The sequence below is a fragment of the Phragmites australis genome, chromosome 18 (genome assembly GCF_958298935.1).
Source record: "Phragmites australis chromosome 18, lpPhrAust1.1, whole genome shotgun sequence".
NCBI lineage: Eukaryota > Viridiplantae > Streptophyta > Magnoliopsida > Poales > Poaceae > Phragmites > Phragmites australis.
This window is the reverse complement of record NC_084938.1, coordinates 26214869-26240918: the sequence shown is the minus strand read 5'-3', so window position 1 is coordinate 26240918 and position 26050 is coordinate 26214869. Positions and strand designations below refer to the sequence as shown.

General features: G+C 42.8%; 3 protein-coding genes across 6 annotated transcripts; 1 reads left to right on the top strand and 2 right to left on the bottom strand.

The window, feature by feature from the left end:
- Positions 1 to 3283: 3283 nt before the first annotated feature.
- Positions 3284 to 4973, bottom strand: LOC133898833 (transcription termination factor MTEF18, mitochondrial-like). The gene has a single exon (XM_062339606.1). It carries the CDS (start codon positions 4831 to 4833, stop codon positions 3322 to 3324), a length of 1512 nt encoding a protein of 503 aa, XP_062195590.1. The 5' UTR covers positions 4834 to 4973; the 3' UTR covers positions 3284 to 3321.
- Positions 4974 to 6409: 1436 nt separating this feature from the next.
- Positions 6410 to 12518, bottom strand: LOC133898834 (uncharacterized). 2 transcript variants are annotated; one of them, XM_062339607.1, is made up of 14 exons: positions 12190 to 12517; positions 10908 to 11035; positions 10749 to 10820; positions 10554 to 10667; positions 10285 to 10353; positions 10139 to 10195; positions 9438 to 9491; positions 9292 to 9354; positions 9136 to 9198; positions 8870 to 9031; positions 8576 to 8731; positions 7332 to 7412; positions 6965 to 7026; positions 6410 to 6855 (listed from the first exon to the last, which is right to left on the bottom strand). In XM_062339607.1, the coding sequence occupies exons 1-14, from the start codon at positions 12377 to 12379 to the stop codon at positions 6774 to 6776; spliced, it is 1353 nt and encodes a 450-aa protein (XP_062195591.1). In that variant the 5' UTR covers positions 12380 to 12517; the 3' UTR covers positions 6410 to 6773. The 2 variants fall into 2 exon arrangements, with proteins under 2 accessions (XP_062195591.1, XP_062195592.1); XM_062339608.1 differs by lacking the exon at positions 7332 to 7412 and having other exon boundaries at positions 12190 to 12518.
- Positions 12519 to 20528: 8010 nt separating this feature from the next.
- LOC133898281 (uncharacterized) lies at positions 20529 to 25335 on the top strand. Of its 3 annotated transcripts, none has more exons than XM_062338913.1 (5): positions 20529 to 20929; positions 21070 to 21630; positions 22409 to 22816; positions 24757 to 24947; positions 25090 to 25335. In XM_062338913.1, exons 2-5 carry the CDS (start codon positions 21150 to 21152, stop codon positions 25333 to 25335), a joined length of 1326 nt encoding a protein of 441 aa, XP_062194897.1. In that variant the 5' UTR covers positions 20529 to 20929; positions 21070 to 21149. The 3 variants fall into 3 exon arrangements, with proteins under 3 accessions (XP_062194897.1, XP_062194895.1, XP_062194896.1); XM_062338911.1 differs by having other exon boundaries at positions 24751 to 24947; XM_062338912.1 differs by having other exon boundaries at positions 20529 to 20982; positions 24751 to 24947.
- Positions 25336 to 26050: the final 715 nt, after the last annotated feature.

Sequence of the window (26050 nt, the reverse complement as noted above, 5' to 3'; positions counted from 1 at the left end):
TAATAAAAGAGATTTCACTAATTTTGAGGTGTTATGGATTAGTTATGAATTAATCTATCTGCAACACATTTACTTAATCCTGCACGTTACAATAACTATTTCAAGATTTCATGTATTTTTAGAAGATAGAGGATCATGTAAGAAGACTAAAAAAATTAGTTTCATGATTTTTGGATTAGTAAATAATTAACTATGTATTTAACTCGAATTAATAAATAAGCTGCACGTTTTTCTTTTTTTTTTCAAACTTCCTCTCTATGAAATATGATGCAAAATATATTATTTTTAAAAAAAATCACATAAAGTCTTAGAATTATCTTTAGTTTTTTTAGATTTTTTTGTGATTTTTTTTTTTTGAATTTTTAGAGGGTTTGCAACAAAGCCGAATTTTATGGTTGCAACAAAACAATTTTTAAGGTGAAAGTCAAAATCCAAATGATTTTTAAGGGGGATTTTTCATTTTTCCCTTGATGTAAAGTACAACTGAAATGGTTGTAACTTCCAATTAAAAACCAGTCGTTATACTGTCACGGATCACATCAGTTGCGCGTAACCGCTATCGGTTGGCTTCGATTCTTCAGATAGACGGGTTGGAAAGGAAAAACATGGTAGGAGAAGAAAGGGCAAAGATGGGGTTCTACTTTCCAGCGAGATCCAAACCAACGTAAAGATAGGCCGTCTGGCCATGGCCAATGCGGCAATGCAGCATTTCAACCAGCAGCCTCTTCCGTCGAGATCTGAAGGCTGCGAAAGGAAATTTTCTGGTGATTTACCACGCAAAATAGAGTGCACTTTCGAGGGCCCGGCAGAGACCGGTTTGATGAGGGGTCTGCTCCTCCTGTGGCGGAGAACGCCGGGGCCGGGGCCGGGGCCAGGGCCTGCCAAGGACGACGCGGACCGGTCGGGGTGCAGAATTGGCAGCTGCTGATGAATTCCACCGTGTCGCTGTCGGGTGTGGTCCCTGCATGAAACTCCGGAGTGGCCGTGAGCGGACCGGAGTACCTGACCCCGGCCATCCGTCCTAGGATAGGACCAAGCGGCAGCAGGAGCTCACTACCTGAGTCACTGGCCAGTCACCCATCTTATCCGTTCACTCTCCCTGGGGCCAGGATCACCGGAGTACTTGCCCCCAACAGTGAATAGTCCGAGCCCAAATAGAGCCACAGGCATGGATGGAATTCAGTAGAGTAGAGTGGATTTCGCAAGGAGAAAAAGGGAAAAGAACACTACGCATGTTAAGAGCTCGATCTTCTTGACTGGCTCTCGGTTTGGCTAATGCTTTTGGGAGTCACACTGCGTGAGTCCTTTTCTTTTCCCGCCCGAGAATACACTGGCTGCGTGACTCTTAGCTGTGTCAGACTGGCCATGCTCAACTGATCACTGAACTTCAGGGGAAGGAAAAAAAAGAGAGGGAGGAACCGAAAGAAGAAGCGGCTGGACCGACGGGGTCAGGTGAGATGCCGAGCCGATGCTGCGACCCCCGTGGGAGTTGCTCCTCCACGCGCAACAGCTGAGCCGCGCGGCAACCGTCCCGTCGTGCGCGTCGGATCGCTCGCCGGCGCGGCGGCCACAGCGTGCAAGCAATCGCAACTGAACAGGAGCCGAGGCGCGCCGCGCGCGGGCACGGCGCATGGCGCGGATTCTGATGGGAGGGGACACACAAGCGGAAGGAATTTTCTTTATTTTTATTTTTTTATATTTACAAAAATCTACGATTATTTTAGAATATTGCACATTTCAAAATACACGATCATTTTTATAAAAAATCAGACAAAACTATGATCATTTTTCAACTGCGTATAATAAAATTTGTCTTTTTTATTTCTTATTATATAAGTTATTGTTTGAGTTTAATTTTTTTAAGTTAGATTATAGAATCCTCTACAACATACTTTTTTAAAAAAAAAATCACGATAATTTTGATGTTATTTTGAATTTTGAGAGCAATAGAATACAATTTTTTATTATTTTTTAAATATGCCGTTCATTGAATGGTGACACTTTTATTTTTTAAAAGTGTCACTCGATGTAAGAGCAATATCTTGGGTCGCCCATCCGTATAGTTTTGCAAATATAAAGTAAAAATAAAGAAAATTCCATGCGGAAGCTGGCGCGGATGGGCCCATTCGAGATGCGCGCATCAGGAGGACTAGGCCTCAAGCCCCCTCGCCGGCGACCCCAAATGGGACCGCGATCCGATTTATGGGTCCAGTTGACTACGCATACCACTTGAAGCAGCCCGTCAACGAAGATCTACTGGCCCTCTCTAATGTAAACGCGGTCCGTGTGCCCATAATGGCCCAAATTGGCACGCAAATATGGACCGTGACCCACTTCCTCGGATTAAAAAAAAACATCCACACAATCGGAACTTTTATATTTTTATATTTCTTAAACCGAAAAATTACAAAAATATGGGTCCGAATTTTGAAAATTGCACATCTAGACTATAGTTGCCCGTTAGAAGGACCATGTATGCACAGTTCTAAAAAAATATATGGATAGAGTATATTATAATCCAACTCTCTAAAAAAATTCAACTTAAACAATTACTGGTACAATGAGGAGAAAAGGAAAAAATTTATTGTGCAGACTCTGTAAAATGAAATTTATCTTTTTTGTTTCTTATTGTATACATCATATTTTTATCTGAAGTTTTGTTGGAGAGCTAGTTAATATTATCCTTTGTACTACCAATTTTTTTCAAAATTTTTTATGAAAATTTCGATAGTGTTTTGAATTTGTATAGATAAACCATTTTTCTTCCCAATCCACACTGTGATCTAACCCTATAACCACTTAATAATTTAGATGTGATATAGGAGATTAAATACTTGTAAATATAAAACCCTAAATAATAAATCGGAAATGCTATGCGTACGACTACTTGGTGCGACTCGCCCCCATCCGACTGCACAACGCTGAAGCTTTTGCTGTTGACTTGGCGCAAGTGAACTGAAAAGGTGCTCTGTGATTGGTGGTCGGACGGGAGTCGGACGCACAGCAGTACTCTTAATTTAAAGCCTCGAAACCCTTGCGCGATCTTTTTTCCCAGGATAACGACTGACAGAGAGAGGATAGGGCCATCAAATGCTTCTGAACGGCACAAAAAAACATCAAAATGACATAGAAGAACAATTTACAAGCAAGAGAGAGCTCTACACAAGTAGGGCGCCAATTGATGCGCAACAAGCCAACAGGCATACCTGTACGTGCAGCCAAAAGCAAACAAAGGAAACAAAAACAAAGACTGCCAGTATGGAGAGAAATATGACCAAGGAAATAAGTTAAAATATCAATTAACAAAGAATATCATGCCAATCATCTGAAGTACAATGCGAGTTTTTTTGTTGAAGCTACCTCCCTCTTGAAGTTCTCCCAAACATCATGGCCCATTTCATGCTTTTCTACAAAATACTTCACAAATTTTTTGTCTGAAGATGCTAGGAAAGAGCTTAGAGCGAGATTAGGAGTAGCCAACCCCCTTTCTCGCAACCAATTGTACATCAAAAACCTAGCTTTGGCTCTCTCTACAGTAAACGACAAGAATGAGGGGAACCCAACCAGAGAACTAAGGGGATATACTGTCTCATTTACAAGGAAAGATATCTTAGACTCAAGGACATTTATCTTCTGATTCAAAACATGTGGAGCTATCTTGATCATGTTCACTACATCCTTCGGATCAAATCCAGTCTTCACTAAGAAGTCATACCGATCTTGTAGTTCATCTCCCTTACCACGGAAAACTTTGAGTGCCTTCTTCATATCATCAGAGCCTTCGACAAATCCTAAGCTTTTCAAAAATTTCACCTTCTCATTCAATGTTGTCTCACTACTCCTGTCGCATTTCGGTAGGCGGCTGAGCTTTGACCCAAATGTGTATTTCATCAATTGACGTGGCTCCTCCATTATAATCTTGCACAAGCGCTTCTTCCCCACACTGAGATTTGTAAGAATGCTGTTTGCCTTCTTCACTGGGGCAGAACCAAGCATTGACGCATTTGAAACTACAAACTTCTTAATATCCTCCTCACTTACACCAATCTCAGCTAACAACAGTACGCCCCTCATTATGTTCCGTGCGAAATTCCTGGCTTGTACATTTGGGAAGTCCAGGAAAAGATTAAATAAATCTTGTTTTCCAGACCCTGCTTTTAGCATGATGCTAACTGCTTTAAACAGTACCTTTCCAGAACCATCCAGCAAGAAATCTGGGTTTTTCCTGATCAATTTACCAAAGCCTTCCTTATTAAATCCCAATTCACTGAAGAATTGAGGAACTTCGACCATCTTTCTCCAATTATACGACTTCCTTACAGATAAAAATTGACCTATCCAGTCTCGCTCAATGCCAACGTCATCTAGCCACTGCAGAATCTTGAATTCAGCACTTGGGTCACACGCCAATATGAGAGGGCTAGAGATCACAAGTTTTATCACACTGGTTTTACTGAACCCTAGATCCTCAAGAGCCTGCAGCTTAGATACAAGCACATTCTCACCAAAACTAAAAACGTCCGCAGCATCCCTGTATATCCTCCCCATCTTAGTGCGCCCAACCCCATAATTGCAAAGAATGTGGTAGTTTTTGAGCAACGTCTCGTCATCCGCAAGAAACATGAGATCCCGAGGCAACAAGGAATCATACTCGCTCGGCTTGAGGCCTATGCTCTCCATGAACGGCTCAAATTCATTGATAGGGTGGTAACGGAACAGACGCACCAATGCCTTACTGACCCTCTGATCCCTCATCTCCTTCCTCTTCTCCTTTGACCTGAACACTATCTCCTCACCCCCCTCCACTGGCTCCTTGATAGCATCCTTCACCATCTCCAGCAGCTTGCTCGCGAAGATGGGCGAGTGCTTGCTTATATGCTCGGCGTCGCCGAAGCACAACCCGCGCGTGACATGGAGGTACTCTAGGAAAGTCTGCTGCGCGGCACGAAACACTCGTCTCTTCTCCAATTGCTTGAGCCTCTTATCCACCACCACCTCCTCCTCCTCCTCCAAGGGTTTATCCCCACCAAGTGCAGGAGCAGCCGAATAAGGCCGCAACTGGTACCTATGACCAATTGGAATGACCCCCCAACTCAGCACGGATGATAATTCTTGAACATGACAAGAACGAGCAGCACACCAATGTGGTGCTCTGCGCGGCTCCCTGTGCTCCCCAACGAGAACGAGTCCGAGGAACCCACCTGAGGCGGGCAGCCCTCAATGGGCTGCGGAGGTAGCTGTTCATGGCGAAACCGAGCGGGCAGCGCAGGCCAGGGAGCGAGGAACAACAAGAAAGGCGCCAGCTTTGGGATGCTACCCCACGGTGGCCATCGATAGCGCCTCTAGCTTCTCCTCAGTTCCCAATCTGCACGCAGAAACCAAAACGCCGAATAAGCCAAAGCGTAAGATCGTTATCCCCCGAGAGAGGGCGAAATGTTCCGTACCAGCAGGTGCGCGTATCAACATGAGACGCAGCAGACGGTGAAGTGTCCGGGAGGCGGCGGCGACGTCGAACGGTCGGACGGCGCAGGATCGTGCAGGAGTAGCAGCTGGGGCCCGAGCTCCTCGAATGGCCGGGGCGCCGCGGGTGGAGCGGCGGCGAACGGGTGGTACCTGGGCGAAGGGGAGGACGCAGGCACAGGGGCACGCGGCGGACGGAGCGGCCGGTGTCGAGGTGCGCGCGGCGGCTGAGGAGTTTGAGTTGTGGGGGACCTGGGGTTCTGCGGCGGCGGCGGTTGTGCGCGGCCGTCGCTCGCGGATCAAAGCCCAGAGAGATCGATGGACTCGTGGGCTCCATCTCTTTGGGCCCGGCCTACGAGGCCACAGGTCGGGCCGAAAGGTCCACGCGCAGACGGGCTCAGACACGACACGAGCATGCCACCTGCTACCGATTCGGAGACGGCGACGGCGACGGCGACGGCGACCGGGATGGACGTTACGTCGGCGCCGGAGATGGACGTGTGGCTAAAGGTTGAGGCGGCGAGGAGCTGCAGAAACGAGTCTCTGTTGAGCCAAAGCCTCGAAATTTGTCAAAGAGAGTCTTGTTTGGACCGTGGCTAAGCCAAGCTTTCTGTAAACTAAGTTGATTAATTTTTGGTTGACAAACCAAAATTTCAAAACTAAACTGATTAAATTTCTCTGACAAACCAAACTTTCTTTAACCCGTAGCAATATTAGGATGCATTTTCCGTTGGCAAATCAAACAGACCCTACATGACAAACTGATGTGCTTCACAATGTCTCGATTTCTGGATAACAGACCAAGCGTACCAAATGGCTTATAAGCTATTTATAGAAACTTTTTTTCGTTTTCATAATACTTCAACAACTGAAAGTCAACCATTCTGCCAAATCATGGTGTCGACCAAGCATAGATCAGTTAACTGAACAGGAGACACGCAACGAGAGGTTGCTAAACAACCACTGTATACATGATAGTTCGGATGTAGGTCAACCAACAGAAACAAGCACGCAAACTAAACGATTAACAAGTTACAATAAACAGTAACCAATAAAACAAAGGCCGAGGCTAAACCCCTAAACCTAAGCAAAGTGCAGGTAAAAAGGCTGCTGCAACTGAAGTCCATAATACACCTGGGGCGAAAAAGGGAAAAGAAGAGAATTTTGGTGGCGTACAGCGTTTTCACGGTATGGGTTACCCATGATTCAGGTCTCCTTCCACGATGGCTCAGCCGTTGGAGGAGAGCGATCCGATCTGCTTGAAGATCTGCAACCCTATATAGCATACGAATCCCTAACTGTTTAATACCCATCTACTTATCAGCATGCCGGCGCTTGTGTCTCCTGGGGCCATGGTTACCATTACCGCCACGAGACCTTTTCTGCTTTTTTGTGCTGCATGAACCGAAAAGTTTTGGAGCAATGACAGATGATGTCAGTTCACTTACGGTCACACTACCAATGATTAAAATTGAACTTAGCTGTTAAAATATAAGAAACTAACCAGACGGTTTCTACTAGAAGCCTGTATATAATGAAGACAGGCAGAGCCAGCAAAGCAGAGGCCTGTACAGAAAGATTATATGTTTGTTAGAGCATGTACAATGAGGTGCTTATTGGAAAAAAAAAAACGGGTTTTTTTCTCAACGGCACTGGCACATGTGCTTAGGTGGAAGGCAAGATGTTTAGTTAAACACTGCTTATATTAATGCTAACAAAATAGTTAACCATATTTAAACAACTGTGGTCTTTGTTTGCATTGGAAATTACAATTTTTATGTAGGTGCTTAATACTCTCTTCCCTTAAGCACCTAGCATTGTTCATAACCATTAAGCTGCGGTTCATTAGTGGATCTTTCAGAAGTGCCTACCAGCAACCAAACCAACTCCTTCGTCACAAGTGATTTTGTTATCTCATGTTGGTGAAGGTAGTCCAAGATGGTTGCTTGAGCCTGAATGTTGAGATTTTGTCACATCAGCCTTCTAAAAAAAGGTTTTCTTATATAATTAAAAAAACTGAACAAACATAACAGTCAGCTAAAAGTAGAACGGAACACATATTAAATTCATGAACTCAATGAAGCAGCTCAAAATAGAAGAGAACATAAACTATCCATGCCAGTGGGCCACCATCTCTAGGCCATAATGCAGAAGCATCAATTACTCTATACTAAAGTGCCTGGGATCCCTGGATTCTCAGGGCCTGTAGCACTGTAGCTACTGTTCACGTGGGACCCGCATATGTATACACATATATATGTATATGTATACGTGTAGTATATATATGTATCCGTATACAAATACAAATACATATATGTATCCGTATATGTATCTGTATAATACAATTTTTTAGAAATTCCAGAAAAATAGCTAAAGGTATAATAGTTATACAGATAAATCGATTGAAATAATCTAAAATACACAGAAAAATATCTAAAACTCAGAAAAAAAAAGAAACAAATTTTGTTAGGTTCGTATTACTGTCGTCTACATATTAAAATTATGTGCATGCATAAAAATACTATCATTTTCCCCTTAACAAAATAAAACCAGTAGTACTTTTATACATGTTCTTTTAACATGTATATATATGTATACGTATATGTATATATGTATACGTATATGTATATATGTATACGTATATGTATATACGTACATATGTAATTTTTATTTTTGAGAAATTTCAGAAAAATATCGAAATGAATATTAGTCAATAATTAATTGAATGTGTTAAATATTGATAAATTCATAAATAAATATTGAAATGCAGAATTTTTTGAAACCTAATTTTTTAATTTTTTTATCATACTTTGTACAGAAAAAAAACAGGCACGACGTAGACGCGCCAATCACGCTAGTTTATACAATAACAGAACTAATCTCCCAGCAGCACCCTTTAGGAAAGGTGACTAAAATATGAGCACATCCCATGGGTAAACATAAGCAGCTCAGCACGCTACATGCAGAGGCAGAAGTAAGGCTGTGGGGAGCTACACTAGCACAAGGGTTGGATACCAGATCAAATTGTGGTTGGGAGCTACTAGCTACAGCACAGAAGGAGGCTCTGAAAGCCATACAACAGGAACTGTAATGGAAGTGGAAAAGAACTGCAAACCTGCCGATGGTATGTGGTCGCCAACTCAAGAAATGACCCATATGCATGAACTGCTCTTTTAGTGTATGGCTTTAGAGTAGTTCTAACTTTCTCAACATGTGGCTTCGTGACCTCAGCAACTTGATCAATGTAAGGCTTGGAAAACTTCTTGGCTTCCTGGATAAACATAGTCAATGAACATCAACAACTGCATATAGCTATGACAATGCACCAGATTACCATAATCAACCAACTGCTGCCCTCAAAGTGATGGATGGAATTGTATATATTCTTAAAAAAAAAGTGGTACAGTACCTGGTAGTAGGGATGAGCAAACTCCTTAACTTTGACAACATGCGGTGTAACAGCATCCCTTGATGACTCGTATAACTCCACCGATCTTGTTGAGACCTTTTCTACATAAGGTTCTGCGTTTTTCTTGAGGACAACCAATTTTTCCTTAACAGGAATCCATTTCTTCAACCATGAAAAGATATATGTCAGCTTAATGTCAGTGCAAGATAAATCAAAAGGAACTAAAGTAGATGGACAGATGTACATAATGAGTAATGACACGCTACCGTCTTAGCAGTCTCAATATGAGGTTCAGCCCATTTCTTTGCCTGTGCTGATTTTTCTGACGCCTGAAACATTTGATAAGCAGACATATAAAAGATGGTTTTATTTGTAGAATGCATTTTGAAATTGAAACAAAAAGCAATATTATGAAGAGGCACCTTCTGCAAAAAAATCTGCATGGCAGGTTTCCCATGTTCATTCCAATGACCTGAGACAACCTCCTACACACGATGATGAAGATAAGTGGTTAGAGAGCATAAGCAAAGAAATGGCAGAGGTACATATTTTGTGGCCCGACTCTTACCACGTAGTGAGCAGATTGTGCCGCTAACCAAGGTGGCAACCATGCTCCATGAACCTGCAAAAAGAATAGAGAGTGAAGACGGAATCATAAATTTGTTGTAGATGGGCACAATCAAGAGACAACATCATCAAAGACAAGCATATGTCGGTCAGGGCACAATAGGTACACTCTACATAGCCCAGTTTCAGGTAACCATCAGAAGTTTCAACACACCAGTGAAGTGCCAAATGAAAAGTAATGTCCAAAGTGCATTTTCAAGGAGTGTAGCTATTGTGGGAACAAAAGATTTGTTGAAACTTATCTCTAAAAACCGATAGCACAATAACGGAACCACGCAACTGTCAGAAAGCAATGTAAGAACATCTGTGGGTTAAACTCATTCGTTCCTGCACTACTTTGCGGCTACTTTTAAACGGCACTAAAGAATAGAAAAGGCAAAATAGTTTGGTAACCAAACAGGTTTCCAACGAGCTTTGTCTAGTGAAGAAAAGGTGAACATAAATAGGCATCTTTGCACCAGGAATTCTACACTGACCATCGCAGTCCCCAGCCCAGAGAATAGATCAATTGTGCATTGCAATAAAATCAGTAAGATTTTGTCTTATAAGTTTCTAACTATGCTCGGAGAATGATATTACATTGCTGAAATTTCTATATTTGCATTAAGTGCAACTGATGATAGCGACAGGATATTTCTTTACCTCTGTCAGTTGTTTTGACTTAGCTGTTGCTTCTAACTGCAGCCTCATCAATTCTTCCTATAATGTGAAAGAAGAAATACAGAAGAACATGTATCATAAAACACCAGGCAAGAAGTGCATTAATAGTAAACAAACATATTGCAAACCTCAGCAACTTTAAGAGCACGTTCTGTCTTCTGGATTTTGCGCTTTTGCTCATCACTTTTCTTTTGGATCTATCAAGGACAAAATTGAGAAATTAGAACAATGTTGTACAACATCTAAAATGCAAAAGGGGAAAAAAACAGATGGCATAACCACTTAACAGATATAGTTAGTTACAGTAGTACATGACACCAAAAAAACAACTAAGGTGTCCACAGATAATAAAAAAATCATCACTCAACTGTACAATAGACAAGGGTTGTGTATTTACTGCATTAAGCTTTGCATTAAGCTCCTCCACCTTCTTCTCTGCATCATTAGCCCTAGACTCAATTGTTGTTCTCTGGCTACTTTGGGCTTCAATATCCTTTTTGAGCTTGTCAATCTACAATAGGAGAAAACAACGAGAAATCACAAGCTCATAGTTGACACATTCTGTTTGTTCATGAACTTTTATCTTCCATACCTGCTTCTCAAGCTCAACAGCTCGGGCATTGGCCTTGCCTACCTGCTCCTCAGCAGCTACAGACCCCTTTGCCTGTGCATGGATAAGCAAAAGAGCTTGATTATTTCTAAGAACACAACAGAATGTTTAGAAGCTACCACTGCATATTAGATTCAATACCTGGAGGGAAGCAATCTCGCCCTGCAGAGAAGCAATTTTCTTTGACTTCTCCCCAATGGCCTTCTCCAGATTTGCGATGCCATCATCCTTGCTCTTCAGTTCCTGGGATCGCTCTGCAATGCTTGACTCTGTATAACAATCAGATTCGTATCTACTTAGGCAAGGGTTTCTGGAACGATCATAACATGCGCATTCAATTTGTATAAGTAGAAATTGGCTTGAATGTGGTCAAATCAGCTGATATAGCATGCCAAAGTTATGCAATGTGCCAAAGTTATGCAAGTTACTTCCAAGTTGGTACACAATTTAATTTTATGCTCTAAGTAGTACAAAGCTTCTTCAGACCACTGAAGTTTACAATTTTGCTCCAACCAAAATAATTGGCTTTTACAAAGTGTATTTAGGCCCTGTTTGTTTGGGTTTCTGTTGGCTTTTGCTTCTCAAAAGACCAAACAAATAGCCTGCTTCTGTTAGCTTCTGGCTGTAGTTTCTGAGAAGCAAAAGCAGTTTTTACTACTATGAGAAACCAGAAGCAAGTCTGGATGTGCTTGTACTAGAAACTGGCTTCTGAAGAAGCCACAGCTTTTAGAAGTCCAAACAAACGGGGCATTAATTCAAGTTAGACTAAGGGCCTGTTTGGTTTGGGTGGGGTGTTGGCTGGAATTTCAGTACACCTCATCCAAACAGGCCCCAAAATTATGGCAATTCTTAAAGGAATAACTTCAGGGTTCACTATCCATGGAAAAATCACAACAGAACAATTATTACACACAGGACCACTGCAGTAAATTAAAAGAGCCGTAAAAAAAAAGGTAACTTCTGTAAAGTAAAACACCATTGAGAAACAAAAGAACCCAGTATATGTTTTTTCTTTTGCTGAAAATATGTGCCGTTTCCTAAAAAAAGAAGAGAAATATCCAATTTTGCATTCATCTCCCAATTGTATGACGATCAAAATTAGCACCAAAGCAACAGACAACTTTTGCGGCGACGAGCTAATTGATCAATTAAGCACTGCCGCTTAAAACAACCCAGAAGCACCGATCAATTGAACACTTAGACGCTAAACCCCTAACAAACAGATCCCGCATAGCTCCTCAAACATCACGAATTCCCACCTCAGCACACCGAATCGGCCCCAAGCTCACCAGAGCACCACCAATCCAGTGAAACGGGACAAGTTAACCTAGCTCCGGAGCACATATTCAATATTTCTTAAAGTAAGCACATATTCAATATCGCCAACCGAATCCCCCGAACCGAGGCGAGAGTTGCCACTGACCTAAGGTGGAGATCTTCGCCCTGAGCTGCTCCAGCTCGGCCCTGAGCGCCGCAGCCTCCTCGGCCCTGGCCGCGGCCTCCACCGCGCCGGCGACCGAGTCCGCCACCACCACCGGCTCCTCCGCGGCCACCCCGGCGACAACCGCCGCGGCGATCAGGAGCGCCACCGCGAGGGGCCTCGAGATCCCCATCCCCGCAGGCCTCTCGCCTCCAAGTCTCCTCCTCGAGCCGTGCGTGCCCAGTCCAAACCAACCCCAACCCGCGAGGCCTTGGTTCCAACGACGCCGCGGCCGCGAACTCGTGCTCGCTCGCGCTCGTGCCGTGTCGTTAAGACTCAGGCGCAGCACGGCGCAGATCTTTTTATGACGGGGCACTGCACGTGCCTGGCACGTGGCGGGCGAGGACGAACGTGGCGGCCGTCCATGGGTCCGAGGGAAAAAAAATTATATGAGAAGCCTCCTCCTACAACAATACTCCCTTCGATTGTAAATATAAGTATTTTAGACTTATATATAAGGATTAAAAAATAGATCAAATAACCTTATAATCCCTTATTTATTCTGCATTGGAAAAGATAACTCATTCATTTGTGATTATTTATTCTGCATTGGAAAAGATAACTCATTCATTTGTGAGAGTGATAGTATTTATTAAACAAAAGCAAGAAGGAAATAAAAAAGAAAAAAGTGTATAGAAATTTGAGAATAATTTATATTTAGAGAATAGTTAAAGAGATTAAAACGATCTACATTTGTAATTAGAGAGAGTAACAACAATATCCGCATGGTCGATATCTGTCCCTAATGCGAATATCGAAGTAGTGAAAATTACTTTTGTGGTTTAAAGCTACCACGCGAGTTACTTTTGTGGTTTCGATCCCATAAATATCTATATATAGTCTAAAGTTACCTCTCCATTAGCAACTTTCTTTTGAAGCTACTACCGTCGAGCGACGCTATAATGGTTTTCGTCTTACAATTTAGAGAAACTATTTTTATACATTTCTAACAATTGAAATCTTAATATGGGTTCAGATTATGCCGTTTTAGTATGTTACACTTTAAAGCACCCTCAAAAATACTTCATCACTAGACATTCATCTGGAAGTTTTCGTTAAAAGGATTCCAAAAGAGAAAAGCTATATTTCTTTATATCTATATTATTCCACAAACTATAGAAAAATAAACTCATGATGAGAAATATTCTTCAAAACCGGTAGGAAGGCCACCAAAGCATACGGCAGTGCATCACTAATTGACCAACCTCCCACCTCATAAATCGAACGCCTACCCTTTTATGAAACTTGGACAGTAGTAGCATGCAGTGGCGGATATAGAACTATCAAGTAAAGGACTTTTCATCTTTTTATTTCTCTTTTATGTCTAAAAATTAAAAAGGGACTTAAGTACTTTGGGAGAATTTCTTGAATGTCATAAAAAAAGTTCCAATTCTCTGTATGCTACTAAATTTTTTGAAGTTCCTTGTATACCATCTATTTTAACTTTGTTTCCTTCCATCTAGTCCGTCATGTCTCCAGCCTGAAAATACTATACACGGGGTACTATTTACAGATTGTCTGTTTTTTAAAAATCAGTGGTCTTTTGTTTCTCCAGAAATCTTAAAACTTTTTTACGTATTTTATAATCCATATGCAACCCATTTAATTGGATTCACCAAAAATCATGTGTACAATTTAAACTAAAATTTTCAAAAAAATACTACTTTTATAACTTCTAATAATTATTAGGACCTCAAATAAAATATTAAAAATCTAGAAAAATTCACTAATATTCTTAAATATGATATAATATTTCTAAAATTATTTCTAACCTAAGTTATATGGTGAAAAAGTGAATTACTTTGTAATGCTACATTTATATGTATTTTAATCATTGCATATAAAAATATAGCATTACAAATAAACTCACTTTTTCACTATATAATTTAGGACTGAAAATAAATTTAAAAATTAGTATATCATATAATAAGAATATTAGTGATTTTTTTCAGATTTTTTAGATTTTATTTGAGGACCTAAATTTTTTTAGAAACTATAAAAGTAGCTTTTTGGAGAATTTTAGTTTAAATTATATACAGGATTTTTAGTTGAATCCAACTAAAATAGGTTGCACGTGAATTATAGAACACGTAAAAAATTAAAGATTTTTGAAGAAAGAGAAGATCATTGATTTTTATTAAGAAATAGAGGGGTTCTGGCACAGTATTGACGGGAGACCGGATAAAAACTTAATAGCATTTAAGGAATTCTCCCAAGTACTTCCGGGAGGTGGAGTGGGTCCGCGCACGAGTTAAAGAGAGATCGGGGTAGTTGTGGCCAGTGTAGTTCAGTAGAGGGTGTTGGCAGGCGGCTGGTGAGATGTGATGGCCATCTAGAAATCTACGATTTGATGGTACCGGTCAAATCTTTATTAGAACTAATTGGTGGAGTCCCTCTTGTGCTGCCTGCGCACTGTACATGAAGCTGTTCAATTCCCATGGATGGAATTTTATGAGAAAAGGTCCGATTCTGTGAGATTGAATATGTAAAAATTCTCGCCTTCCAAACAGGATCGAAATTTCAGCTAAATTTCCTAGCCGGCGTTTAAAGTGGGGCCTTATGTCGTCTATTTTTCCTCTTTATCTTGTAAATTTTTTGAGGGAGTTCTCGCGTCTAAATTAACTTCGAAATAATCAACATCAAAAGGATTACATATGCAAGAATATTAGAAAGCACGGATTGGAGAGAGATCGAGCACAAGTTCACGAAGAGCGTTGGCTAGCTGAGACCTCAAATGTGTTGACCAACTTTTGGACTTTCAAGACATGCACAGGCTCAAAATTTGACCTACTCCTGCTGCCTTTTTCTATTCTCTCTTAATTTCTACCACCAGCAGTTTTTCGCTGCGAGGTCTGACAATTTTTCGCGGGGAAGTTTCAAAAGGTATAGCCATGTGTTTGATGATTTTCTATCATTCAAAAGGGGTCAAATCAAATCCTAGTTCTATTCTCGAGTGATGCAGCACCTACCTTCGATGCTGAATCCTTTCGTGCTCAAGGTAGCGACGCATGTTGGTGTGGTACAAGACACGTTTTCTTGACTCGACTTCCTTGCAACACGGCCCGCTTCTCTTTTTTTTTAGAAACTGCACAAGACAGTGTCAATTTCATGGAATAACGCATAGGTAACCATGCGAGGCCACGTACATGAGAAAAAGAAAGAAAAAAAATAACAAACAACTACATCGACAACACTAGAACTTGCAACCAAAGCAACTAAAAAACCAACAGAAGAACCGTAATGGTATCACTCTTGAGCGGCTCGCAAGATCAACGACTCATTGCCCCCACGTAAGCTTAAATGATGACGATCGAAATGATCCAAGAGAGCACCTTCATCATTGGGGGTGGTGATCCATCGAATTTGACCAGTATTTTAAGGTCGGGAGAGCACTTCAACAGATCATCAACCTATGATAAGTCATTCGCCTGCGTCTTACCAGTGTCGCCATCGACGTTGTAGGTCGCAGTGGAATGCAAGGGGGATCCTCGATCCCCACAAATGGAGAACATTCTGGTGCTTCAATGGAATCTGGAATATGTATTGTAGGAGAGTTCCGTCTCGAACACGGTGGAGGTGGTTGCTAGTGAAAGGAGGTAAGCTTCAAATGGATGCTCATAAATCGGGGATGTTGCCTCCACCTGTTGAAAGTCCATCGTTAAGTAGTATATTACTCCAAGGTATCTGGATCAAATGCAAGGAGCAACTAGCCATCATGTGTTGCTTGCAATCTGGATGGCTTGTGGGCACATGTGTTGTTGTTGATCCATCTTTCACCTTGGCGGAATAAGCTTGGGGCTATAACCCAGGATCCACCAAGGGTCCCGACTACTTTTGAGTAGTTGACTGGGCAACACCATCCCCAATGTTATCCAAAGGATCGACAAGAGTGACAACTTGGAGCAATGTTCGCTTTGTAGACGAATCCTGCTGCTTCTGATACTAATTCATGAGCGGCTCCTGGTGCTTCTATGCAGGAGGTGGTTAGCACCCTGCCCATTTTATTGATGATGAGAAACTCTCGGTCATACATATCCGCAACGGCCGTAGCCAAGCAGTCTCTGGGAGTCGTGAGTGAAGAAAAGAATGGTGGGGTCAGAGAGTGTCAAACCAAAGAGACCGACTATGTCGGCAGTAGAGGGGTCCTCATCCTTCTTAGGTCACAACTGAAGGTAGAAGCCTCATCCCTGAGGAATCACACCCCTTCCTCCAAGCGGGTTGCAATAAGCTATTAGAGCTCAGAGCGCAGCGACTAGACCAAAGATATAAGCATGTACTAAAGGCCTGGTGTGGCCAAGCCCTGAGAGGTATGGCAGCAACAACCTTACATATCACCCCTCTGTCATGGCAGACGAAGGTGGTGTCCTTGCCACACCTAGTAAAGGGTTAGGGTGAACTAGTGACATGTAGCGACACCCACACGGTGACCATGTCCCGAATGCCCAGGGGTTAGGAGGATGGGGAGGGGCATGCAAGCTATGAAGAGTAAGGGCCTAAAATCGACATCACCTCTCCAGATGCCTAGAGCGCTAATGACGGATGCAACAAAAGATGTCCCTGTAGGAGTTGATTTGGTGGTCGCGTGTAAGACAATGGTAGCATCTGCCCCGAGCCCACCTTTTGAAAGCAATGCTACACTCCGATTGAACCGCGAGCGACAATGATGACAGTTGTATGACAGGGTGCGGATATTGATCTTGTATAGGGAAACCCTTTGAACCCACCATCACCCACGACTCTTTGAGGGAATGGGCTGGTAGCACTGGTGAAGGTGCCGATGGCATGTGAGACGAAGGCAAATTGGATGGGGAGCGCATCCCACTCGAGCAAGATTATGGAAGAGGACATCGTGGTGCTGGAGATCCGATGAAGGAGGTGAAGACTACATGTGGGATCTGGGAAGGCTAGCGGCAGAGGCGACCCAGAAGCATGCTATCGCCGCATCATGAGAGCAGAAAGGGGCTACATGCCATTGGGTGTGGAGGAAGTCTTGTTGTGTTGACTAGGGACGTCGGCATGGGGGAGCTCTAGAGGATGACCAGATCTACGTGAGCAGCCGATGATGGGGTGAGGAGGAGACAGTGTGCTAGCTTGGAGCGGCGGGGGTGAAAGATCTGGTGTAGGAGTAGGCGTCCGACAGTGGGGTGAAGTCTGTTGAAGGTGCTACAAGTGGTGGGCTAATGTGGGAGGAGGCGTTGACACCAAGCAGTGGACGATGGGCATAGGGCGGTGGAGGGAATGACATCTGGGACTGGTGGTGATAGTCCTAGCGACTTCATGACCACATGGCGGACGATGTCGGGGACTTCGCCGGTTCCTAGGAACAAGTGTTGTCGGGTGGACACGACTTCATAGGGGATGGTGTCCACCGCTGGTGGCAGTGGGAAAAACCTAAGTCTCCCCACCCCTGGCGCATGGCAGTTCTCGAGGGTGCGTCGTGTACTAGAGACATATGCTCCTAGCAACCAGAAACTTGGAGGCGGTTGAACGAGAGGTAGTGCGAGCCTGAGGTGCAATAGAGGGAGCCAACCATATGAACATTTGGTGTTCCTGCCTGTGTGTGCTTTGTCAGCTACTGCACTGAATGCTATGACCTGCCTGTTCTAAACCTGACAATATGGTCACTATGGGCCATCTGAAACTTGTTTTTTTTCTTTCTTTTTTTTGCAAAATGTCTAACTTTGGTCCCCAACTATTGTCTCCGTTTAAAAATAGTCCCTGAACTTCAATATTGATTATAACTGGTCCCTCAACTCTTTAAAACGGGGTAAAACCCATCCTTCAACTCACAAATAAGCGGTTTTCCACGTGTAGACCTGCTGACTCAGCCCCTCTATCACTTGACTTCTCAAATACGTTTGCCACATCATCTCTTCCCTGTGCCTCTCTCCATCTATTCCCCGTTCTCTCTCTCGGTCTCTCCCATGTTCACCCTCTCAGGTGAGGAGGCTAGCGATGTGGGCATCAAGGCTGCAGGTGAGGAGGCACGACGAGCAGCACCACCGGACACGACCACGCCCCCACCAACGTCCTCACCCCTCAGTCAGAGATGAGGCGAGCGGAGACCGGCTGCAGCAACTCATATCTGACCGCTACCTTCCTCGTCGCGTCCTTGCTGAGAGCACCATGACATGCGAGAAGACGAAGGGTGTATTTGGTTTGTTACCGATGCAAACCGCTCCAAAATTTGGCGTGTCGCTGAGATTTGGTCAACACTTGGTTCCGTAGCAAACTTCGGCTTGCTCGCGGAAATTTGGCACTGCCCAGCTACACCAACTCTGGCAAGAATCAGGGCAAAGAAAAAGCTCACCGACGATTTGGCAAGTGAGAGAAATGCTAGCTGCGCTAGGTGGCAACAACCTAGTGGGTGCACTGAGTCCAAAATTTGTGGATTAGCAATCTTTAAACGATAATATCTCTAAAACCATAAATCTAATTTAAAATCCAATTATACCATTAAACTCCTTGCAATCAAATCTACAAAATAAGATGTCACTTAACTATATCTAATATTTAATGATATGTGGACCCTATATGTGATAGGTACAAGTTTGATAAAACTAAACATAGCTACCATCTAAACATATTTTTTCTCTACGTATGGCACGAATTAGTAAGGCTATAAATCAGATACCATTTTTGTTGCCTGTAATTTGTACTATCCACGTTTTGGTCCTGTCAAACTTTGGCATAGGTCTCTCATGGGCACAAAACCAAACAAGCCCGAAATCCAGATAGTTCCTAGTTTTTTTTTATTAAAAATTTAAATAAATAGATTTTTTAAGCAGTATTTACAAAACTAGACGTATGTCACCCACCGAAAGAGTTGCAACCGCCCACTGAGAAGGCGGGTACATTCCAACCACCCTCTCGCGAGACGGGTAAACCATCTTTTTTTAAATGTTACAAAATATTTTGCAAAATGTATGATATTTTAAATATTGAGCAACTTTTAAAAAAATGGTCTACTTGTCTCGTGAGAGGACGGTTGCCCTACTCGTCACCTGAGAGAGCGTTAGGCCACCCGCCCTCGCAGGGAACGGTAAAGATTCCTTACCATGCAGCTCTTTCAGGAGCGATAGTTGCCTAGTTTTACAAATATTGCACGGATGACTCTATTTATTTAATTTTTAATAAAAAATATAAAAATAAAAAAACTCGTTCCAGCAGAGGTGCATGCCTGTCGGCCCGAAACCCAAGCGCCGACTTGTCCTGCTTTTCCGTTCTGATTCTGAAATGTGTACCACCATGCTTTTTCTCTGCGTGCTTTTGAAATTGCTGCATGCATGTACGCACTGGCTTTTGACTTGTAAGGCGGAGAAGGTCAAAACAAAAGGTGAACACAAGAACAAACCAAAACCGGACATTTTGCTTTTGGATCCGTCCATGGTCGAGCGAGGGCCCTGCGCATGCTTTTTGTCACGTATCCGACTGAATGCTACACCACATCTTGGTAGATGAAGGACAGAAGAAGCATCAAGCACGCGTGCATGTCTGCAGAGCCAGAATGCAAGAAGCATTCTCACTTAGTTCTTGTCTCGTCATGCCACATGCTGTCCATGCCTACCGAACGGACGGGTCCTGTTCGTATGCTCACTTGACTCGAGGCTCTCATCTTTTTCTCCTCCTCCCTATTCTTCTTCTTTGCGGTTCCTCTCCTTCTCCTCTATTTATTTTTTTTTAAAATAAACATATTGTCCTTCCAAGGTGCGATGGATTTAAAAATAAAAAATAGTACATTCTATTGCTCTCAAAATTCAAAACACTATCAACATAATCACATTTTTTTAAACAAAAATTAATACTGTAGAGAATACTATAATCTAACTTTAAAAAAATTCTAAAATTTTTTGGTAGCATAGAGGATATTGTCTGCTCGCTGAAAGGGCGATAGTAGTCTAATTCTCTATTTTTTCAAATAAACGCCTATTTTTGTAATTTCTTGATTTTCAAAATATTAAAAAAAATCCCAAAGTGCCAATGCCGTCGCTGCAGGCCGGACCAATGGGCCCTTGCATCTATCAGCTTTTGAAGATAGTTTCCTTTTGGTTAAAAAGAGACTTATTGGGCCTCAACTGAGCCCTATTTGTTTATCCGGGCCTCCTTTCGGCCGGCCCGGTCCAATTCGAACGTTGAGTTTGCTGGGCCCAGGTCTCCAGGAAGGCGGGCCCCACTCTGGCAAGACCAGTGACTGCGACAGGTGTCGTACGCCCCGCGCTGTCTCCCATGCACTCCACTCCACTCCCACACTCGCCTTCTCGGATTCTCCTCCAGCTCCGTCTTTGACCACGAGCTAATGACAATCACCGCCGCTTTTACCAGCCCTAACCGCACCTTAATCCGCCGCGCTTAAACCCACAGACCCGCGGTTAAAAATTTCGAGCACCCACACCCCGGGCGAGGCAGAGGCAGACAGCAAGAAAGCGGTGAGCCGCCGCAGCGGGAGCTTCAGAACCGACTTCCTAAAACCAGCAGCGCAGGCCGGTTCTGGGAGCGCCGACACTCGTGACCCATGGAGCTCGCCTCCGCCGCCTCGGGGCCGTCACGGTGCTCGTGAGCCATCCGTCCTCCTCGGGCGAGGAACCGGGGCTCGGATTCGGCGGACCTTGGAGGCTTCTCGCTGGTTTAGTGGTGGATTGATCCCGTATTCCATCTGCGGCAGGCTTGTCGGTCGTTTCTTGAGGTATTTTAGCCGTGGAACGTGGTGCGAGGTTGCTAAGTTGCCGATTTGTTAAGGTTTTATTTCGCTGATCTTTTTTACCCACCCTTTGGTCCCGCTCCATCTTTTGTCCATTTGGTGATTCTTTCGTGTGATTTTTGCAGGGAAAGCGAAAGGGTGCGATCAACTTTTGGATCAGGGATAGGGGGAAAAGGCAACTTTGGGGTTTACAAGCTTCGGGCCGATGGATTTCTTCAAGATCAAGAAGTTTGGGAAGGGCAGGAAGAGCGCCGGTGGTGGGGGAGAGATAGTAGAATCGGACGATGATGCGAACGCTGGGAATGTGGCATCGGGGGAGGAGCAGAAAGGAGACATCTTGGAGGAGATTGCCGCGGGGGCAGACGGTTCGAGTGCAGGCAATGGGGTGCATAACGAAGGGGAGGAAGAGGAAGAGGAAGACGATGATGACGATTTCATCACGAACGAGGTGAAGCGCAGGCTCAAGGAGTTGAAGAAGAACAGCTTCATGGTGCTCATTCCTGAGGAGTGCGCCGAGGTCGAGGAGGATGGAGAGGAGGAGGAGGAAGGGAGTAGCTCGAGGGAGTGGATGGAGCCAGATGTCGGTGACGGGTTCCCGTTGTGTGGGTTTGATTCGCTGTATGATAAGTACTGCGAGAGGATGCTGGTGTTTGATAAGATGATCACGCAGCTCTTGAAGGATACAGGTAAAAGATATAGCCAATTGTGCTTGCCTATAGTTTATGGCGTTCTGCACATTTAATTGATTGTAACATTATGCATTTTGCCTGTCTGATGCTATAAGATTAGCCATCTAGTCTTAAGAATTTCTCAGTTATCTGTATTTAGTTGTTTTGTTTATGTTCTTCTAGAGATGTGAATTATGATGAACAGCGTGCATTGCTGGCATGGCCAAATATACAGTCCCTACTATTACAAAGATGCTTAAATAAAACAAACACCGGTACGGTAGATGCTTGTCTCGTTTGGTATGACAATAAATGTTGCTTCTATTTATTTTTTTGGAAACATAGGTTAAAAAGCCTAGTCCCATTTTTGTTGAAAATGAAACATAAGCATCACAGTCAATCTAGCATCATTCAAGGCCAGGACAAACACATTGTCCACTTCCATTGTTGTCTTCTATTGGATGGACCAATTTAGGAATTTCACTTTTTGTTGCTGAAATCTATGTATCTTTGTCGTTTCATTGACTCCAGAAGGCTGAAACAGCCCAATATTTTCATGTTTAATGTCTCTCGTATGCATGTGTAATTGATTACCAGATATATTTTTCTTTTGGTTCTGAGGGTTTCATCTCCTCTTGAGCGGTACTGCTTTTCTTCTGCATGTATAACTGCTTATCAGAGTGGATGAATTCGTTTTCTACTGCTATTCTCTAGAGAGTGCCATTGATTTTGAAGTATTTAAATAAGGCATTTCGTGTACTACAACAATTCTAATGGTTGGGAAAAATCTTGTCAGGATCATTGAACATTTCAAAGAAGTCCCCAAGATCAGCATCCAAACTGGCGTCCACCCTTCGCAACCTCTCATTCAAAAGAAGGGATGAGCTCCAGGAGGATTGTGAGCAACTTCAGCAACAGCAAAGCGAGGATGATCCTTATCAAATACTTGAGACTGCATATGTTGCTCAGGTTTCGTTAAGCTGGGAGGCTCTGCATTGTACGTATGTGCACCTAAGCCTAATAGTTGCAGCACAACCTAATAATCCTACCACCTACAGCCGTGCTGCTCAAGCATTCCAGCAATTCCAGGTTCTGTTGCAAAGATTTGTTGAGAATGAGCCATTTGAGCATGGTTCCCGAATTGAGATATATGCACGATCTCGGAGCTCATTGTCTAAGTTGCTTCAGGTCCCCACTTTTCAAGGTAAGATTCTTTGGATTATAGTTATTGCATTCTTAACATAAATGTAACTATAATTTGACCATTGAAATGTGTTCCTGTGGGCTGGAGAATTTTCACTGAATTCACCTGGTGAGATATTTTATTTGTTTGTTAAAGCCAACTTGCTCCACTGCGCTGCGTCTTATATTAACAGCTGTGTGTGCTTTGTTGAGATTGAATGCCTTGTTCTGAATTTCTGCTGCATGGTCCTATGACAACCAACAAATTGTACTTAGCCTTCTGATATATGTGGTAACAATCACCGGCAGTCATATATATACACCCTGATTGTGATTGGCAGTACTATGACATCATAGCTCGCCATAGGAAAACATCACCAAAGTTTGTGCATTCAAAATACTGTAGTTCTAGAAGTACCACTGCCTATGGTTAGGTGCATTCCTTGGTCCAAAAAAAAAGTTAGTGCATTCAAAATACTGTACAATATGAGGCAGCTTTGTGATAAATTTATGTATCTGTCGTATGATATTCCCATGCAAAGTGCCACAAAAGTCTATTGGTTTATATTTATCCCTTTGCTTTGCGTTTTTAAGTCATGTACCCTACTGATGGACCTTTATTTTGATGAAGTTTTTGCGTGCATTCTATATCAGGTCAACTTGTCCTTTTCTTTATCTAACTAGCCACATTATATCCAATCAAGTAGCCTGACGTTGCTCATACTAAATGTAATGCAGATTATGTCCTCCTCTTAGGTGATTCAAGTGTGATGCACTGTGGCCTGTACTAGGCCAGTGGTGGTGCAGTAAATAAATTAGCTATTGAATACCCTAGGTCCTAGACATATTTCACATGGTACAAGACAATTCAATCTGCTGTACCCTGGCAATATCAATGGACAGTGATGTACTATGTTGAATATTGGCTCTTTTCTTACCTCGCAAAATAAAAAAAAATTGTAGCACTATGGAAAACATTCACAGTGGTCAGTTTTGTAGTGTAACACGGTGTTTTCAAGAATATAATAACATAACACCTGAACCCAATATATGTTTTGAATTAAGAGCTGCATGTTTCATACTTCCTACAATTAAGCTCCGAAATATGTACCCAACCCACGATCAAAGTGGAACACATTAGGTTTTAGAGCTTTTCATTTGCAAATTTGAAATGCATCCGTATGCCAAGCCCAAGAACTTCCTCAACTGTCAGTAAGACTCGGTACATATATAGATTCTAGACTTCCAGTAACTAGATACTGCTAAAGGCCTAATGTGTTGGTTGAACCAAAGGTTTGCGCTCCTCTAATGCCTGGTAACGTTGTTGATGAATTTGTAGTTTGTACTAAGTACTGCTGCAACACATGTAATGCCAAGTATGCAAAATAACAAAATTCTTTCATCAGATTGTACTAGTATGTTCTACAGCAAGGCAACAAGTACCGATCACATTGTACTCTGTTATTTCTCTTTTATTGTGTCACGGCTTTATTTCTTTACTCTTTCACATGGAACAAGCTTCCTTTCTTTTACTAGTTTCTAAATTGATACTCCCTCCAATCCGAAATAAGTGTTGTTTTGGACATGGACACGTTCTCTAAAATACAACTTTGACTACTACTTTTTATTGTAATATATTGATAAAACATAGCAAAAGTATACTATTATGAAAGTACTTTTTGCAATAAATCTACCCGTGTCATTTTCAAGTATCCAAACTCAATACATAAAAAGTAATTTGTAGCCAAAGTTTGAAACAATTGACTGCACGCAACCAAAAACGACAACTATTTTGGACTGGAGGGAGTATGCTAATTTCCTGTTTTTGGAGAATGAACTCTGGTCAGTTATTGAACTTAAACTGCTGTTGTATTGCATACTTTTTGTTATACTTGAATGACTCATGCCGCACTTGTGTTTGATATGCTATCTTGCTCTTCATTTCTATTCTCTCAGTTGCAGATAAGAAAGATAACAATGAAGACCAAATGGAACCATCAATTTTCGCATCTGATCTGATCAAACTATTAGAGGAGTGTATCCTAACTTTCCGTCTTTTCCTGAAGAAGGACAAGAAAAAGAATAGTCCCCTCATGAGTGCTCATGATCATACTGGAAGCTCGATTCAGCAAGTTCAATCCTCGCTTGATAAGGTAATTTTTATTCTGATACATGACTGATGACAAGTCTCTCCTTGGTTATGTCTACATAGGATCTTTCATTTCCTTCATTTCGGTATGATGTCTTTGCCTGGTACTTCTTGAATCTTGCTAATTCAAATTTGAAAACCTGCAGAAGGAGACGAAGGTGAAGGAGTTATTCAAGAAGAAGAAAGGGTGGAAGAAGAAAACCTGGCCAGCAACAATGGAGGAAGTCCAGCTGTTGTTTGCCCTGATCGACATCAAGGTGGTGTGGCGGGTCCTGAGGATGTCGAAGCTCAGCAAGGAGCAGCTGCTGTGGTGCGAGGAGAAGATGAGCAAGCTGGACCTCTCCGACAACCGGCTGCGTCGCGACGGATCCCCCATCCTTTTCCCCTGTTGACGCAGCCAGTGTCCCCTCCCTTTTTTGGCATGCCATGTGTGGCATCGGCCTTCTTGTTAGTTGGCGTTGCTGCTTTATGCGTTTATACCATTCGCCTACCTTATGATATGTACATGCCTTTAGGTTGATATGTCCATACTAAAATTAGGACTTAAAAGAGAGATTCTTGTTGGATAGAGCCCCCATTGTGTTGCTGTGCGTTCAGCTGGGAGTCTATGCGGCATGGCAATACGCTTCTCTTCATTGGAAACAGATTTTCTGAAACCTATGTGTTGCATCCGCAAATTTACAGCCATGTTTTGTCTGTCCAAACAAGATTTTAAAGCAGGGCATGTCTCTGTTGGTTGCAACTTGCAAGCAGCTTAACGCTCACTTCACCACTGCATTTTCTGAATTTTTTTAGCAGTTGCTGTACCCTCGTCCCCTTTTTTCTTCCTCGATGACTGCAATGCATCTGCATGATGCATTGCATGCAAACCCTGATCGCCTTGCTTCCGTCAAGGATGGATTCGACATGCAGGTCGTGCGAGCAGCTCTGCTGATAGACCATGATGCAACTTTAGAAGAAGCTGTTGCCATGTTGAGTCTTCCTTTCACAACACGCAGAGTCAGCGAAAGCTTGTGCATGGAGTGCCTTATCCAGAAGCTTTGCAGACGGCAAAACTGCAGTGATTTTTTTTTTTAACCCCCGAAGGCGAAAATTGCAGTGACTTAG

What these genes read in the sequence shown, in the direction of transcription:
- LOC133898833 (XM_062339606.1), bottom strand. Translation starts at nt 4,833, where the DNA reads ATGGTGAAGGATGCTATCAAGGAGCCAGTGGAGGGGGGTGAGGAGATA.
- LOC133898834 (XM_062339607.1), bottom strand. Translation starts at nt 12,379, where the DNA reads ATGGGGATCTCGAGGCCCCTCGCGGTGGCGCTCCTGATCGCCGCGGCG. An exon ending in GCGAGATTGCTTCCCTCCAG is followed by an intron (nt 10,821 to 10,907) that starts GTATTGAATCTA and finishes ATCCATGCACAG; the next exon opens with GCAAAGGGGTCTGTAGCTGC. An exon ending in TGCAGATTTTTTTGCAGAAG is followed by an intron (nt 9,199 to 9,291) that starts GTGCCTCTTCAT and finishes CAAATGTTTCAG; the next exon opens with GCGTCAGAAAAATCAGCACA.
- LOC133898281 (XM_062338911.1), top strand. Translation starts at nt 21,150, where the DNA reads ATGGATTTCTTCAAGATCAAGAAGTTTGGGAAGGGCAGGAAGAGCGCC. An exon ending in TCAGGTCCCCACTTTTCAAG is followed by an intron (nt 22,817 to 24,750) that starts GTAAGATTCTTT and finishes CTATTCTCTCAG; the next exon opens with TTGCAGATAAGAAAGATAAC. An exon ending in TTCAATCCTCGCTTGATAAG is followed by an intron (nt 24,948 to 25,089) that starts GTAATTTTTATT and finishes GAAAACCTGCAG; the next exon opens with AAGGAGACGAAGGTGAAGGA.